The 14,210-nt window shown below is 33.3% G+C and overlaps 1 protein-coding gene across 1 annotated transcript; it reads right to left on the reverse strand.

Moving 5' to 3' along the window:
• Nucleotides 1-259: 259 nt before the first annotated feature.
• LOC108909079 lies at nt 260-6,696 on the reverse strand. Its single transcript, XM_018713312.1, has 2 exons — nt 6,538-6,696; nt 260-834 (listed from the first exon to the last, which is right to left on the reverse strand). Exons 1-2 carry the CDS (start codon nt 6,619-6,621, stop codon nt 466-468), a joined length of 453 nt encoding a protein of 150 aa, XP_018568828.1. The 5' UTR covers nt 6,622-6,696; the 3' UTR covers nt 260-465.
• Between the last annotated feature and the right edge of the window lie 7,514 nt (nt 6,697-14,210).

The following is a 14,210-nucleotide window of genomic DNA, read 5'->3' on the forward strand; positions in this document are numbered from 1 at the left end:
CATCTAGATCTAGATGATATTAGTGTTCTTCCACCTCAGTCAGTATGATTTATATTTAGTTCTTATTCTGTTTAGATAAACCTTTATTATCATACGTTATTTGCTAGATGTGCCTAACTTGAGTAATATCACAACACAAGTTATTGTATAACTTAGGTGTTTGTAAATAATATTTAATACAATTTAGTGCATTCAATTTGTTAATGATGTTTGACACAATTTGTAGTGAGTTGTATATAAATCACAGTCAACAGCGCTATAATTGTGTAAATTTTTATTATAACTGAATGGGCAACATAAATGAGACAAGATGTACCAAAACAACAGCAGGAAAGCAAAAATCAAATTAACATTTTTATATTGAAGTTTTGGAGTTTAACTAAAGTTATTTTACAAAAGCTATTTCAAACACGATACATTTTTAATCTTTCACTGCGATATTAAAGTTCAATAATAGAAATAACTTCACTTTTCCCATACAGGACGGTATTCCTTAGGATCATCACTAAGATGGTCTTCATCATTAGGGTAATCATCGATGGGATAATGGATACGGTAATCCGCTGATCTAGAGAATTTTTGACGGGTACGTTGAGGATTTTCTAGAGCTTGTATGAATTTTTGTCTCGGTTTTATTATATCATATTGTTCGGGGTAGTTTTGGTAGTTATCTTCTAAGTAATCGTAATAATTTTGATTGTAATCGTAATAATATTCAGGTCTTCCGGGGTAGTCTCGGTTGTCTGAATAATCTCTCTGATGATTTGTTTGGAGGAAGTCTTGATTGACAGCAGGTCTTTGCGGTGATATAATTTTTTCAGTATCATGTAATCCCTAGGACAAACATAATTATATTGCTGTACATATAGAATGTTACAAAAAGTTAAAGTTCTTAGGGGGAAAACAGGACTTTCCTCGAGCCATTCTTTATTTAGATATCAAGTTATTTTGTTATGAAACAAATAATAAATATGAGTAGTACTGCCGAAAGAATATGGAAAATGCGAAATTTTGAAGTTAAATTCAATGACATATTTTCGTTGATACTGTAAGGAATAATTATGATGGTATTCAGATCTAGTTGTAAAAAATAAATATAGTTGCTTTCAAATTTACTTACTTCAAAGTAGCTTCCTTAATTCAATTTTAAAAGTTATGGGCCGCCAAAAATTTATTTTTATTTCATTTCTTTAAGACAACTCCATCACATTATTTAAAGATATTTAATGAAATATCGCATAGGGGGGTTTTTAAGATAGCTATATTCATAAGTTATTTTTTTTTACCTAAAACATAGAGATCGGTAATATCATCTTAAACAGTCTTTTGCCACATTTTTTTGTTGGCAGATGTCTAAAGAAAGCACAGATGTTTTTTAAAACGATGACAGCAGTAAAAAATTTAAATCCGTTTCTCTTTGAAAAGGGGCATACATTTTTTAAAGCATATAAAGTGACAATTCAAACCATCTCTCTTCTCCAAATCTCTATAAACATAATAGACCAGGGCGGATCTATCGAAATATCACACTTTTTGGATGTAAGAGGGGGCAAGCTAACTTTTATACCTTCAGTACAACTCACATAATAAAAGTATAGATCCCCTCGCCCAGATCTATCTGGGCGAGGTAAGGAACATTTTCAAAATTGTAAAAATGTTTCAAAAATTAAAAAAAATACCTATTTTTATCTTAGTTTTTTACTTATATCTTGGAATCTATGTATTTTGGAAGAATATTGAAGACGAAAAAAGGTTTAGAATCGAATTATGCAAAATATTCTGCAAGTTAAAAATGTTTAAATTTATTACCGATGTTGTAAAATAACAATAATTGATGATAAAAGGCAAAATAATCAAGTTTTTTTTGGATAATTTTTTAAAAACATTTTAATTGCTCCGAGGGCATTCCAATTTTGGCAAAAAGAACTTTAGAATATAAAAAAACAACACACCAAATTTCATTAAAATCGGTTCTATAATTTTCGCAAAATAATTTTTTGAAAAAAATTTTGAAAAAACATTTTCGAATTTTCAAAATGTTCAGCCTCAAATAAAGCATCTAGATACTTGAAAATTTTTTCACATAGAAAAAACCGCTCAACCCTTCAAATGGTTTTTTAAAAATTGAAATCGATTGATTAGGACGGCCACAATACATTTTTAAAGTTAACATTCTCTTTTTTATTTTTAAACTATTAGATTATATTCATCAATTTGCAATTTAGTTTTTTCAAAAATTGGAATTTTAAAGTACTATTTTTTCTTAATTTTATCTGTATTTAACAAAAAAATTCGTTATTAAACATCGGTAATAAATTTAAACATTTTTAACTTACACTATATTGTGCAAAATTCAATTCTAAAACTTTTTTTCCTCTTCAATATTCTTCCAAAACGCATAGGTTCCAAGATATAAGTAAAAAACTCAGATAAAATAGGTATTTTTTTAAATTTTTTAAACATTTTTGCAATTTTGAAAATGCTCCGGACCTCGCCCAAATCTAGGGATCTACACTTTTATTTTTTATTATGTGAGTTGTACTGAAGGTAATCCAGAAAAAAATTGTTTACCCCCTCTCATATCCACCTCAAAACTGATCCGCCCTGGTCTATAAGAAATGTTCCTAAAACCGTAGACGGAGAGATTGGTGTCAAAATCCCCTGTGATCGGACTAATGGCCAATTTTGTTTTTAATGTGTTGGTCCTATATTGAATAACACGGTTTCATAGTTTGCTGACACCTCTTGTGGAGCAGGGGTTGGGGAATGCGCTGGTAAATACGAAAAACGCCCCGTGATCAGATTACTGTCAGCAACTCATAAAATATATTCTAGACCTTCGTGGGAGTACGAAAATAAAAGTTGCTGACAGCCTAGTTGGGGCAGGGGCGTTTAAAACGGGGTCAAATGTACCACTTACCGAGCGCGCAAGCTGCGTGCGGTAAGTATATGCGAATTAGGTTTTTTTTTCAAAAATCGGGCCTAACTAGAATTTTATGGGATTAAAATTAAGTAAAAAATACACAGAACAAAAGCCTCAATTTGTGTATTTGTAGAGGTCGAGCGTTATATTGTTTATAACAAAAGAAAAAAAATATTACCCTTTTTTCTTTTTCGCTTATATCTTCGAAAATAAACCTCGACATGAGATATACTTATCGATTTTCTTCCTGAGGAAATTTGCTACAAAGATAGGCTTTTGCGAAAGCTCGAAAAAATTTTTTTACATTGAAAAATTTGCAGTGAAAAAAATGTGCAAAATTTTCAGAATTAAATAAAAAGAACAAATTTTACTGAAATTAGAAATGAAAATAGCGCTTAAAAAAATTTATTTTTAATATTATAAAAATTAAAAAAAGACAACTTTCTTTAGCAAAACAATTCACTAAATACAATATGGTAGAATTGAATGTACATTATTTACGCAGTAAGTGTAACAGTTAATTTTGAGACGATATTTTATACATCGACCTCTTCTGAGCACGGTAAATTTTTATTCATTCAAAGAAATAATTGACTTTTGTTTTTATATACGTAAAAAGACATCCTTACTTTTCAAAATATCGAAAGCACAATGAAATTACAAAAGAAAACGTGAAAAGTCAATAAAAATGTATTTTTCTGGATCTGGCGATGACTTTCACAGACTTTTGCTTACACCACTCGAAAGAGTGGAAAAAATAAGTTAGTTTAAAAAAAGCAACCCGGTGGCTGCTTTCTAAATGCCACAATCCATTTGTTAAGTAAGAATTTTGAGAAGTTGAGGGCAGCATGGGTACTATGACGTCATAGCGCTCCCCTCTCCTAACTACCGCTCAGCCGATCACGCTGTCTTTAACGAACGTTTACTTGGTCACTTCTTGGTCGAATCCATTCAAAAAAAATTCAGCGTATAAAGGAAGTCTTCTACTTTACAACGAGACCAAGGTTATTCCAAAATATTAAATAGAATAGCCAAAATACCGTTTAAAGAAAAAAAAAATATCTCGATTCCTACTGGTCGGATCGAGACGCTTTTTTTTTCTTAATTCATGTTTTTTAAGCACTATTTGATACAATTGATTTGAAATCTGTATATTAAACAATTGCCGAGATAAGGACCCTAGTTACCGTTTTTTTTTTTGGTTTTTTGTTAATAACTTTTTTATATTGCAACTTAAAATTCTGAAATTTGCACAGACGCGAGATAATGTAATTACCTTTCGAACTTCTACAAAATTTCGATATTTTGACTTGAGCAGAAAATATACGCACTTGCGTTATCGTCTTTATAATTTTGCAATAGGCCGCTATTTTGAAATTCGGGGTCCGAATTGCGGATAATTGTTGAGCACCCCAATAGTTATATTTTCCTGTAGTTTCATCTAATTTCGGTCTAATTTGTTCTTTTTATTTAATTCTGAAAATTTTGCACATTTTTTTTTCACTGCTAATTCTGCAATGTAAAAAAAATTTTTGCGAGCTTTTGCAAAAGTTTATATTCGTAGCAAATTTCCTCAGGAAGAAAATCGATAAGTATGCCTCATGTTGATTAGAGGCTTATTTTCGTAGATATTAGCGAAAAACTGAAAAAAGAGCAATAATGTTTTTTCTTTTGTTATAAACAATATGACGTTCGACCTCTACAAATACACAAATTTAGGCTTTTGTTCTGTGTATTTTATACTTAATTTTAAGCCCATAAAATTCGAGTTAGGCCCGACTTTTGAAAAAAGAACTAATTCGCCCAGATTATATTCGCATTTCCCGCACGCGGCTAGCGCGCTCGGTAAGTAGTACATTTTATCCCGTTTTAAACGCCCCTGTCCCAACTAGGCTGTCAGCAACTTTTATTTTCGTACTCCCATGAAGGTCTAGAATATATTTTATGAGTTGCTGACATTAATCTGATCACGGGGCGATTTTCGTATTTACCCCCGCACCCCCAACCCGTGCCCCACAAAGGGTGTCAGCAAACTCTGAACATACGACCAACACATTAAAAACAAAATTGGCCATTAGTTTGATCACGGGGGATTTTGACACCAATCTCTAAGACTACCATGTTTTAGATAAAAAAATATCCAAATAAAGATATACAGGGTGATTCAGAACTTATCCAAAAAAAAATTCTGAATGTACAGGGGACCCTTACAAATACAATTTTGTAAAGAAAAAATCAAAAAGGTCAGTTCGAAATTGATTTAAATATACACTTCTGCACGGCACTGGAAACTAGTCCAGTGTAAAACTTGACCTAGCACAATGCGACCGTCATGGCGGTGTGATAAAAACGGACAAAAACTTTCGCAAGGAAAGAAATATGTAAATAGAATTTTATCGCACCTATTTTATATCGGCAAATTCAACTGCTTTTGCCGTTATTAATTAATAAAATTAATTTGTGTTTTTAATTAATAAAATCATTTGACATACCCGATGCTGCAACAGCAATTGTTCAAAATTTTATCCACTCACGTGTAAACACATTTGGGTCCGTCTTACTCACTTTCTACGAACTAACACAAATGATGTCTTGCTTCACCATAACACAAATACTTCACCATAATACAAATGTTGTATTGCTTCACCATAAATTAAAACGATATCCATCAACTCTGAGTTGCTATACACGCAAGCCATTTTTGACACTAACTACTAAAAAACTGATGTAAATAATACAGATAACAGGTGAAAACTACCGCAACGACGGATTTCAGTATTAGGAGTCACATGGCTCTCCACGCGTATTGCGAATGACGCTAGAGACTACAGTTGTCCAGTTATGTAGTGGTTTAATGTGCTATAACTTCAATAATTTTTTTCTCAGAAACTATAAGGATTTTACAAATTTTTTTTTTACAATATTGACTCCATTTCTCATGCTGCATCTGTATATATCTCGAAAACCTCTCCATATGAAATATTATTGAAATATTTAAAAGTTATCTTAAGATCTATAACTTTTTAAGGAAGCAAAATTATACTAAGGTCACTTGATCAAAATCGCTTTTCCCAAATAAGCTAAGTTTACAATAACGCATAAAAATTGATAAATCTTCTAAAAAGAATTATTTCAAATTTAAAAATAAGGTATTTACGATCCATCGCTTCTGGAAATCCTGCATATAGAAACACATATATAAATGTATACTTCTAAACTTTTTTGTTTAAGGAAACAGTATAAATGTTATAATAAATAGGTTATTATAATGAAATTGGTAGAATTAGGAATTTTTTTCTGAATAAACAAAAAATATTTATACAGGATGTTTCTAAATACGGTGTTAACTGAAACAAGAACTAGGAAATATTATCTTATACAAAATCTTCCCTATTGCAATGGGTCTGAAGACAAATGTTTAGAAAAAAGGTACACTGTAAAGGTACGCTGTCCGGAACACATTTGATTAAAGTTTAAAATTAAATTTTTTGGAACGCAAATGATTTTTTTTAGAAGATGTAATGTTACTAGTTTCCTCCTTGCGTTAGTTTCCAAAATTTCACACGAACTAATCACATATTTCATATCTAAATTAAAAAAAAATGTGTACTCACAACATTATCAACAGTTCTAGGTTTGGCTACCACTAAGGCAAATCCTATGAGCTGTAGGACAGCACCAACGGCTAACTTGCACATGCTTTCAGTTCTTTTTGATGTTGGGAAGTGATTGCAAATAAAAGTTTCATATGCACATTGTCGACTTATAATTATAATTATGCTTAAACGTAAGCGGATGTTGAGGTTATGCGAAAAAATTTGATAACGAAAAATGCGAAACAGAATTAGGCACTGGTGATATGTATATTATCTGCGGCTAAGCGTATTCCTGGGTGATAAGTTTAGTCAGGAGATAAGCTTAATTTATTTGTAATTATTCGAAAGTTTAGAAATGTTTAGACGACATTCCTGTTGTAAATAATAATATATAAAAAAAGAGCTTTTTTACCAAGGAAAAAAAATTGGGTATGTTTCTGGATAAAATATAATTGATGACGTCATTAGCCGTTTTTGTCAAATCCCTAAGAGAATACTTTCGATTAATAAAATGGAGCTTACCTCATCCCATTTAACACCACTTGTCCCAAATTTAATTTAAATATTTTATATCACCACAGTAGGTCCATACTATCGAGTTTGAGACACCTTGTACAAATAAAATAACCGAGGGCTACATCTAGTGACCAATGCTACAATCAGATTGAGACCTACAAAGAAGTAAAAAAATTATACATAGCAACCTGAATTACAGGTACTTTAAGAGCTTGACCAGTGATTTCTCTGTGAGGACGAAAGCAAAACTAAGTGATGATATTGCTAGAAACAATTACTGTACGAGCTAGCTGTATACCCCGCTTAGCATTGAATTACACTAGCAATGTCACTATTGTTATCAATTATTTCAGGAGAGAGCGATTTTTTTTTGGGGCATATTAAACTAATTGTAATTAAATTCGATCTTTCTACTAAATTATAGTAATCTCTGTAATGGCTAAATTGAAATAGACAACAAGGTTTGAAAACGACTCTGCACACGAGCGAGACATATTGGTGGACCGAGCCGAAGGCGAGGTCCACAAGTCGAGCGAGTGTGCAAAGAGGTTTTCAAACGAGTTTTTTACGATACTTTTTATACGACTGCAAACAGAGACCACAAAAATCAAATTTTAATTTAAATCGTTTTTATTACTAAAATTGCCAACGCATTAACAAAATAAATTAAATACAACTTTTAATTTAACTCGTTTTTATTAAGAAAATTGCTAACGCATTAACAAAAGAAACTAATATTTAATATTTATGGTAACATTTGAACATTCCTTCAAGGTTACGCTGGGAAAAGCAGTATTATTGTGCACCTTGTTTTCGGTAATAGAGAATATTTTTGGTGTCGTGTTTTTAGTGCAGTTTTTCAGCGTGCGGTCGTTGTTTTCTTGTTGTATTCCAGTAGACGATCGTTGTTCTGGTTCTGTGGCAGCAGAAGACACTGAAGACTCTATCTTTTTCGAAACTTCCATTTTATTTCTCAAACAGTCATCAACGTAGCCTTCGGCAACTGTACTGGATTTCCACCCTCCATGGCGTTTGAGGGCAAGCAGATTTGAGCCAGAATTGACTAAAATTGTGGCCGATGAACGCCGAAAACAATGTCCCGTGTAACTTTCTGGATTCTCTAGCATCAAAAACTTGGCGATTTCCCTAGCCATGTTTCCAATTTTGTTGATGCCAACGTTTTGGCTTGAACATTTTCCGTTTTGATAGTTTAAAAAAAACCTGCCTGTCTTCAGATTAGGAGGACGAAGAGCACAGTACTTTTTTAAGATAGTGTAAAGGTTTCCTGTAATTGTAAAACACCTTGGTACCTTTGTTTTTGTATTCTTCAGTTTAATCAGCATAGCACTGCCGAAATCTTTGGTGTCTTCTATTTTGAGATAACATAATTCCTCCCTTCGACATGCCCCAGATAGTCCAACTGCCACCACCGCCTTGATAAGTAAATATTTGTCGTCTGATGCTTTCGTCAAAAACCGGCAAAAATCATCTTCTGTGAGGATTTGGGACTTCTTTGGGACGTAGTTTTCGGATTTTCGTTTGATTAGCGCTTGCAACTTTTTATAGCTTCCAAGATCTATGTTGTGATTGGCACTTAACGTTGACTTGAGCATCGAAAAAATCGTCCACAACGTCGAAGATTTATATTTCTTAGATAGTTCTTCAAAATACACCATTACTGCGTTTTCTGAGAAAGTTTGGACATTTTTGGCTAGTCGCCAGTCCATAAATCGGCTTAACTCAGCTTCATACCTGCTTCTGGATTTTGTGGGCAGCAGTTCCGAACATATTTCGCTTGCTTTCTGTAAAATCTCTTCAGAATCACACATTTTCACACCCAAACTTCGGGAATTCAACAATTTTTGAAGTATCTAATCAACAAAATAAAGGAGCCGTGACGGTTGCTATGAAACTCAGCCAACTTGAAACATTGCATAATTTGGGTGACAACATCAAACAAAAATCACAATCTGGAGACGCGTGTGCAAAGATGACATAACCGTGTGCAAAATGTTTAGCACACGGCGTGTGCAAAATACCGTTTTCAAAGCGTGTTTTCCGTGCGAAAAACCCCCTTTTGCAAGGCAGTCGTATAAAAAACGGATTTAATTAACAAAGGCACAAATTTAACAAAAGGTTTAATTGGATTAGAGTTTCTCGCAATATTAAGTTGTCTGTAACTGCGACAACGTAAAAACAATTTTTCTTAATTCATTTTTCTCTGGAATGAAACACTTTAGCGACACTAAGTAAACCGTTTTACAGTAAATAAAGTAACATTACATAAAACACCGGCATTTTCATATATGGCAGAGAACAAAGCAGAAAACTGGTTAATATTTTCTTAGCGATCTGATTTATACAGGATGTTTCAAATAGAGTTTCCCACCTTGATAATATCGGGATTGAAAAAAAAAACTGAAAAGGCGTCTAATAGTCACCGCCCATTTCGCCCTTCCACAAATAAGAAGTGGATCTTATTTGTGGAAGGGCGAAACGGGCGGTGACTATTAGTCGCTTTCATTATAGCCATCTTTCTTCATCGAACGAATTTCTATGACTTTTATCTTTATCGCTCTCACGTAACGGCCGATGAACCATGGGGACTTTCCGACCCTGTATAAGTGACACAGCAGACTCAATGCTGCAGGCATGTTGGTGCAGTAGATAGTGGTATCTACTGCACCAACAGAACATCGGTAAGCCGTTTTGCGACCAGTCTCTCAGCTCTTTTAATACTTCTTTTTGTTGTATAATCAATTTTTGTTCATACACATACAGTCCGCTAAAATCCGTATCATTATTTTATGTTCTTGAAAATTCGGAATAAATACAAAATTATTACAGAAACACACTTAGCGTACTCTGTAATTTAGTTTATTTTCTATACGAATAAAAAATATATATAGGGTCACAGTCTAGAAAGTCGAGATACCATTATATTTATTTTATTTTTAGAATTGGAGATCATACCCGTACATATTGTATATAAAAATTAATTCTAATGTAGAATTCTGTTAAATGTGACTTTTATTAGTGCCATTTAGATTATGAGATCACCAAATAAACATTTTTAATACAAAAACAATTTCTAATGTAGAATTCTGTATCGTATTCTGTAACTTATAAAACATTATTTTCAACCTTTTTGAAATTTTGTGTATTTAACGTCGGCAATTTGTCAAAATTCTTCAAGATATCCTGAATTTNAAGTATTTAATTAACAAAGGCACAAATTTAACAAAAGGTTTAATTGTATTAGAGTTTCTCGCAATATTAAGTTGTCTGTAACTGCGACAACGTAAAAACAATTTTTCTTAATTCGTTTTTCTCTGGAATGAAACACTTTAGCGACAATAAGTAAACCGTTTTACAGTAAATAAAGTAACATTACATAAAAACCGGCATTTTCATATATGGCAGAGAACAAAGCAGAAAACTGCTTAATATTTTCTTAGTGATCTGCTTTATACAGGGTGTTTCAATTAGAACTTCCCACCTTGATAATATCATGCGTAAGTTTTGGTGTCTTGGAAACTACTCCTTTCGTAGAGGGGTAAAATACCCTTAAACTTTAAATGACACCCTATGTTGAGTGACATCTCATTTTAAAGCTTTTTCAATTCTGCTCACGAGGATATACGACTTTTTAAATTTTGGTTTGGATATAATAATAAAATCATCACTTAAAGAATAAGACAAAATATCAATGAATGAAAGAGAAATAATGTTAATTTATTAAGTGTTCAAATTGGTTTCCTTCCGCTTCTATACATACAATAATAAAATCTTTGCTCCACTTCCGAACGAACATTTCGAAGCATTTCAGTCGTTATCTGATGACATTCTTCAACAATTTGGACGAAGCTCCTTAAGTGAGTCTAGGGGCGTTAGATCTGGCGATCTGGGAGGCCACTCAATTGAACTTCTGCATCCTATCCAGTCATTTGGAAAGTTCCGATTAAAAAAATCACGTACAGATAGGGCATAATATGGTGGAGCACCATCTTGGTGAAACCGCACATTCTCTTCTGGCAAATACTACCACAATCATCGGATAGATATTCATTTCCAGTAGATTCAGATACATGCATCCATCCAGATTTCCCGGTAGGAATAAAGGCCCTATAAAGCCCAAGTTCCTCAGATGCTGCGTATAAGTTTCATGAAAAATGGGCGGATCACCGCATCATCACTCCAGTACCGGCAATTATGGCGTTGACTCGACCATCCAGTTTCATTCATCGGAAAAACAGATTGAATACAAAAAATTTGGATTCCTACGAGCATGATCACTCATTTCTTCACAGAACTGCAAGCGGCGATCAGGATCGTCTTCATTAATTTTTTGTACCAAATTAATTTTGTAAGAGTGATACTTATGAATTTTTAAGATTCGGCGGCAACTATAGTCTGTTTAGAAATGAAAGAGAGTAGTAAAAGCTTATTATGTATGCAAATAGTAAATAAATGTAGTACTGGTGCTTATATTCAATATTTTTATATTATGGATTATCGGTATAGATGAGGTGTACTTTTAAAAAAACTTTGTGAGACCGGGTTGTACTAAATTGTAGCAGGTAGCTAAAATTTAATCCCCGACAATCCGTCTTTGTCTATGCCGCTTCAATTTCTCGGTCCATTTCTCTTATAAGTAAACAATATAAAAACAGCATTTCAAAACATGAGGCTACTTTAAGCATCATAACCGGGTTAAGAGGGTTTTTAGTAATTCAAATAAAATTATTCAATATTATTATCAAAATATTTATTTAAATTTAATGAATAGACTTTTATTCCACACAAAAATATATGTATTTTGAAAATTCAAATTATGGTGAGTAAATGTAGTGTTGTATAAATGTACAATAAAGAAAATAAAAAAGTAGGTATATTAAAATTCATCCTCTGAATATTCTGATGAATTATCTTCGTCTCCTAGATTGATAACGATAGGTTCCACAGTAACGTCAATTAAATTATCGAGTTCCCACATTTTCTCCTCTTCTTTTTGTACATGATGTATACATCTTTGCCAGTTATCTGCAGTTACTCGTTCCAAGGAATTTTTTAACAAAATTTTCACGTCACTTAATTTAAACGTCGTATTATTTCGCGCTACATCTCCTTTTACCTGCGCCCAGACTAATTCGATTGGGTTAAGTTCACAGTGATAAGGTGGTAACCGTAGTACCGTTATTTGGCGATTTGTTGCCATTTCATCGATAACATATTTTTTCTGATCTTTATTAAGATTGACAAGTGTCAAAAGTTCCTTTTTCACCATATTTGTTTCAAAAGAAATGTTTTTTCCGGATAACCATTGAATTATATCGGCTTTCCTCCAAGCAGTCGTAGGCGTCCGCTCGGTCTGCCGTGAATGGTAACTGGCATTATCCATGACAATTACAGACCCCGGAGGAATAAGATCCAACATCTGTGTAAAATACTCTTCGAAAACATCTGCGTTCATGTCTTCGTGATAGTCACCTGTATTTTTAGATTCAAATAAAAGTAAACCGCCATCTACAAAACCACTGGCACTACCTATATGTGTCACTATTAATCTTCGCCCTTTACCTGAAGGTGCCTTGAACCCTGTTGAAAGTCCATCCAAAAATGCTTGTCGAAAACTTTTTACATTTTTATCTTGCCATACTTTTGTTACAGTATATCCCTCGTTGACCCAAGTTTCGTCTAGATAATAAATATTCCTCCCTTCGTCACGGAATTTTCTAATTGATCTTAAGTAGGATCTTCGCCAACAAATAATTTCATCTTTATCGATAAGAACTGACTTCCTGTTCTGCTTTTCCCAGCAAAAATTCAACTCTCGTAAGACGGCCCATAATTTGCTTCTACTGATTTTTGGCAAATCGTTGTCCTCTGAAAGTTCACTTAAAATTTTGTTTAGCGTTGGTATTTCTTTTTTAAAATAAAATGAGTGTACTTTTCTGCGAATGACATTTTTGAAGAAATCATCTATAACGACTTTTGACCTCCCTGTAGATGATTTTGGGGGATTTACAGTATCTTGTTCATTTTTTGTTTCCTTTAAAAGTCTGTAGATAGTCGATTTTCCAATCCCTGTCATTTTGGAACACTTTTCCACGATGTCGTCAACACTGTTGGTAGGATTTTGGTGTTTCAATGCATTAAATACATTTAATATAATAATCTTCTCATTCTGAGACAGCGCACATCTTTTCACGCGTTTAGCAGGTACGTAATCTGATAAGCTCGACATTTTACCCAAACAATATTATATCCACTGGCACAATAGTCACTAAACACAAGTCGAATTTTACTCTACTGCACTAGCACGTCTTCGTATATTCAGCTCTAAGACTGGATTGATCTGTCACAATACACTGGCTCCTGCCCTGTGATGTATCCAGTAAAATATACTAATGTACACCCATTACCTGTTAGCATTAGTGTTACCCGATAATTATCTGAAAGGAAATATAACCACGCCCATGGCCGGTTCTTATCTCGGGGTTTTATTACTCTTTTTCATTTCCAAACAGACTATAGGTACAGAAATTCCTGAAGTACTTGCAAGTTTCCTGAGACTCAAATTTAGTTCTATTGCGATGTGCCCCAAGACAGCTACCTAATTATCCTCATTATGTACGACATTTTCACGTTGATGTTTTTTGTTTGCATCCGATCCAGATTCCGAAAATTTATGCACTAAATCCAGGACATACCGATACGAAGTGTTTTTGTCATTAAAAATCTGTGTTGCCTGCCGCGCACAGTCATTATTCTTGTAGAACAAACTAATTATTTCCATAATTTCAGCAATAATTGCTTGTTTATACAATTATTGTATAAACTATTTTTACGAATTGGAATTCAATCGACTTTGTGATGATTTTACGGGATATTGTCTCTATATGGCAAGACGAGACAGTATTGTCTCGTTTAAAGTAAAACGGGTAAAAAGTTGAACTGATAGGGTATGAAGCTGTTGTATTGACAGATAAACGAAAAATCTAAACAAAATTTATAGAGAAATTGTTGAAGAATGTCGTCAGATATCGCCCGAAATGCTTCGAAATGTTCGTTCGCAAGTGGAGCAAAGATTTTATTATTGTATTGAAGCGGAGGGAAACCAGTCGTCGAGAGCAGAATTGAAAAACACCAATACCTACTTGAAAAGAAAATCG

Source organism: Anoplophora glabripennis, unplaced genomic scaffold (genome assembly GCF_000390285.2).
Source record: "Anoplophora glabripennis isolate ALB-LARVAE unplaced genomic scaffold, Agla_2.0 scaffold413, whole genome shotgun sequence".
Classification (NCBI taxonomy): Eukaryota; Metazoa; Arthropoda; class Insecta; order Coleoptera; family Cerambycidae; genus Anoplophora; species Anoplophora glabripennis.

Bases quoted from the DNA above. Each gene is read 5' to 3' on its own strand.
- LOC108909079 (XM_018713312.1), bottom strand. From the start codon at position 6,621: ATGTGCAAGTTAGCCGTTGGTGCTGTCCTACAGCTCATAGGATTTGCC. The intron at 835-6,537 runs GTGAGTACACAT...TGTTTGTCCTAG, and splicing joins CTAGAACTGTTGATAATGTT to GGATTACATGATACTGAAAA.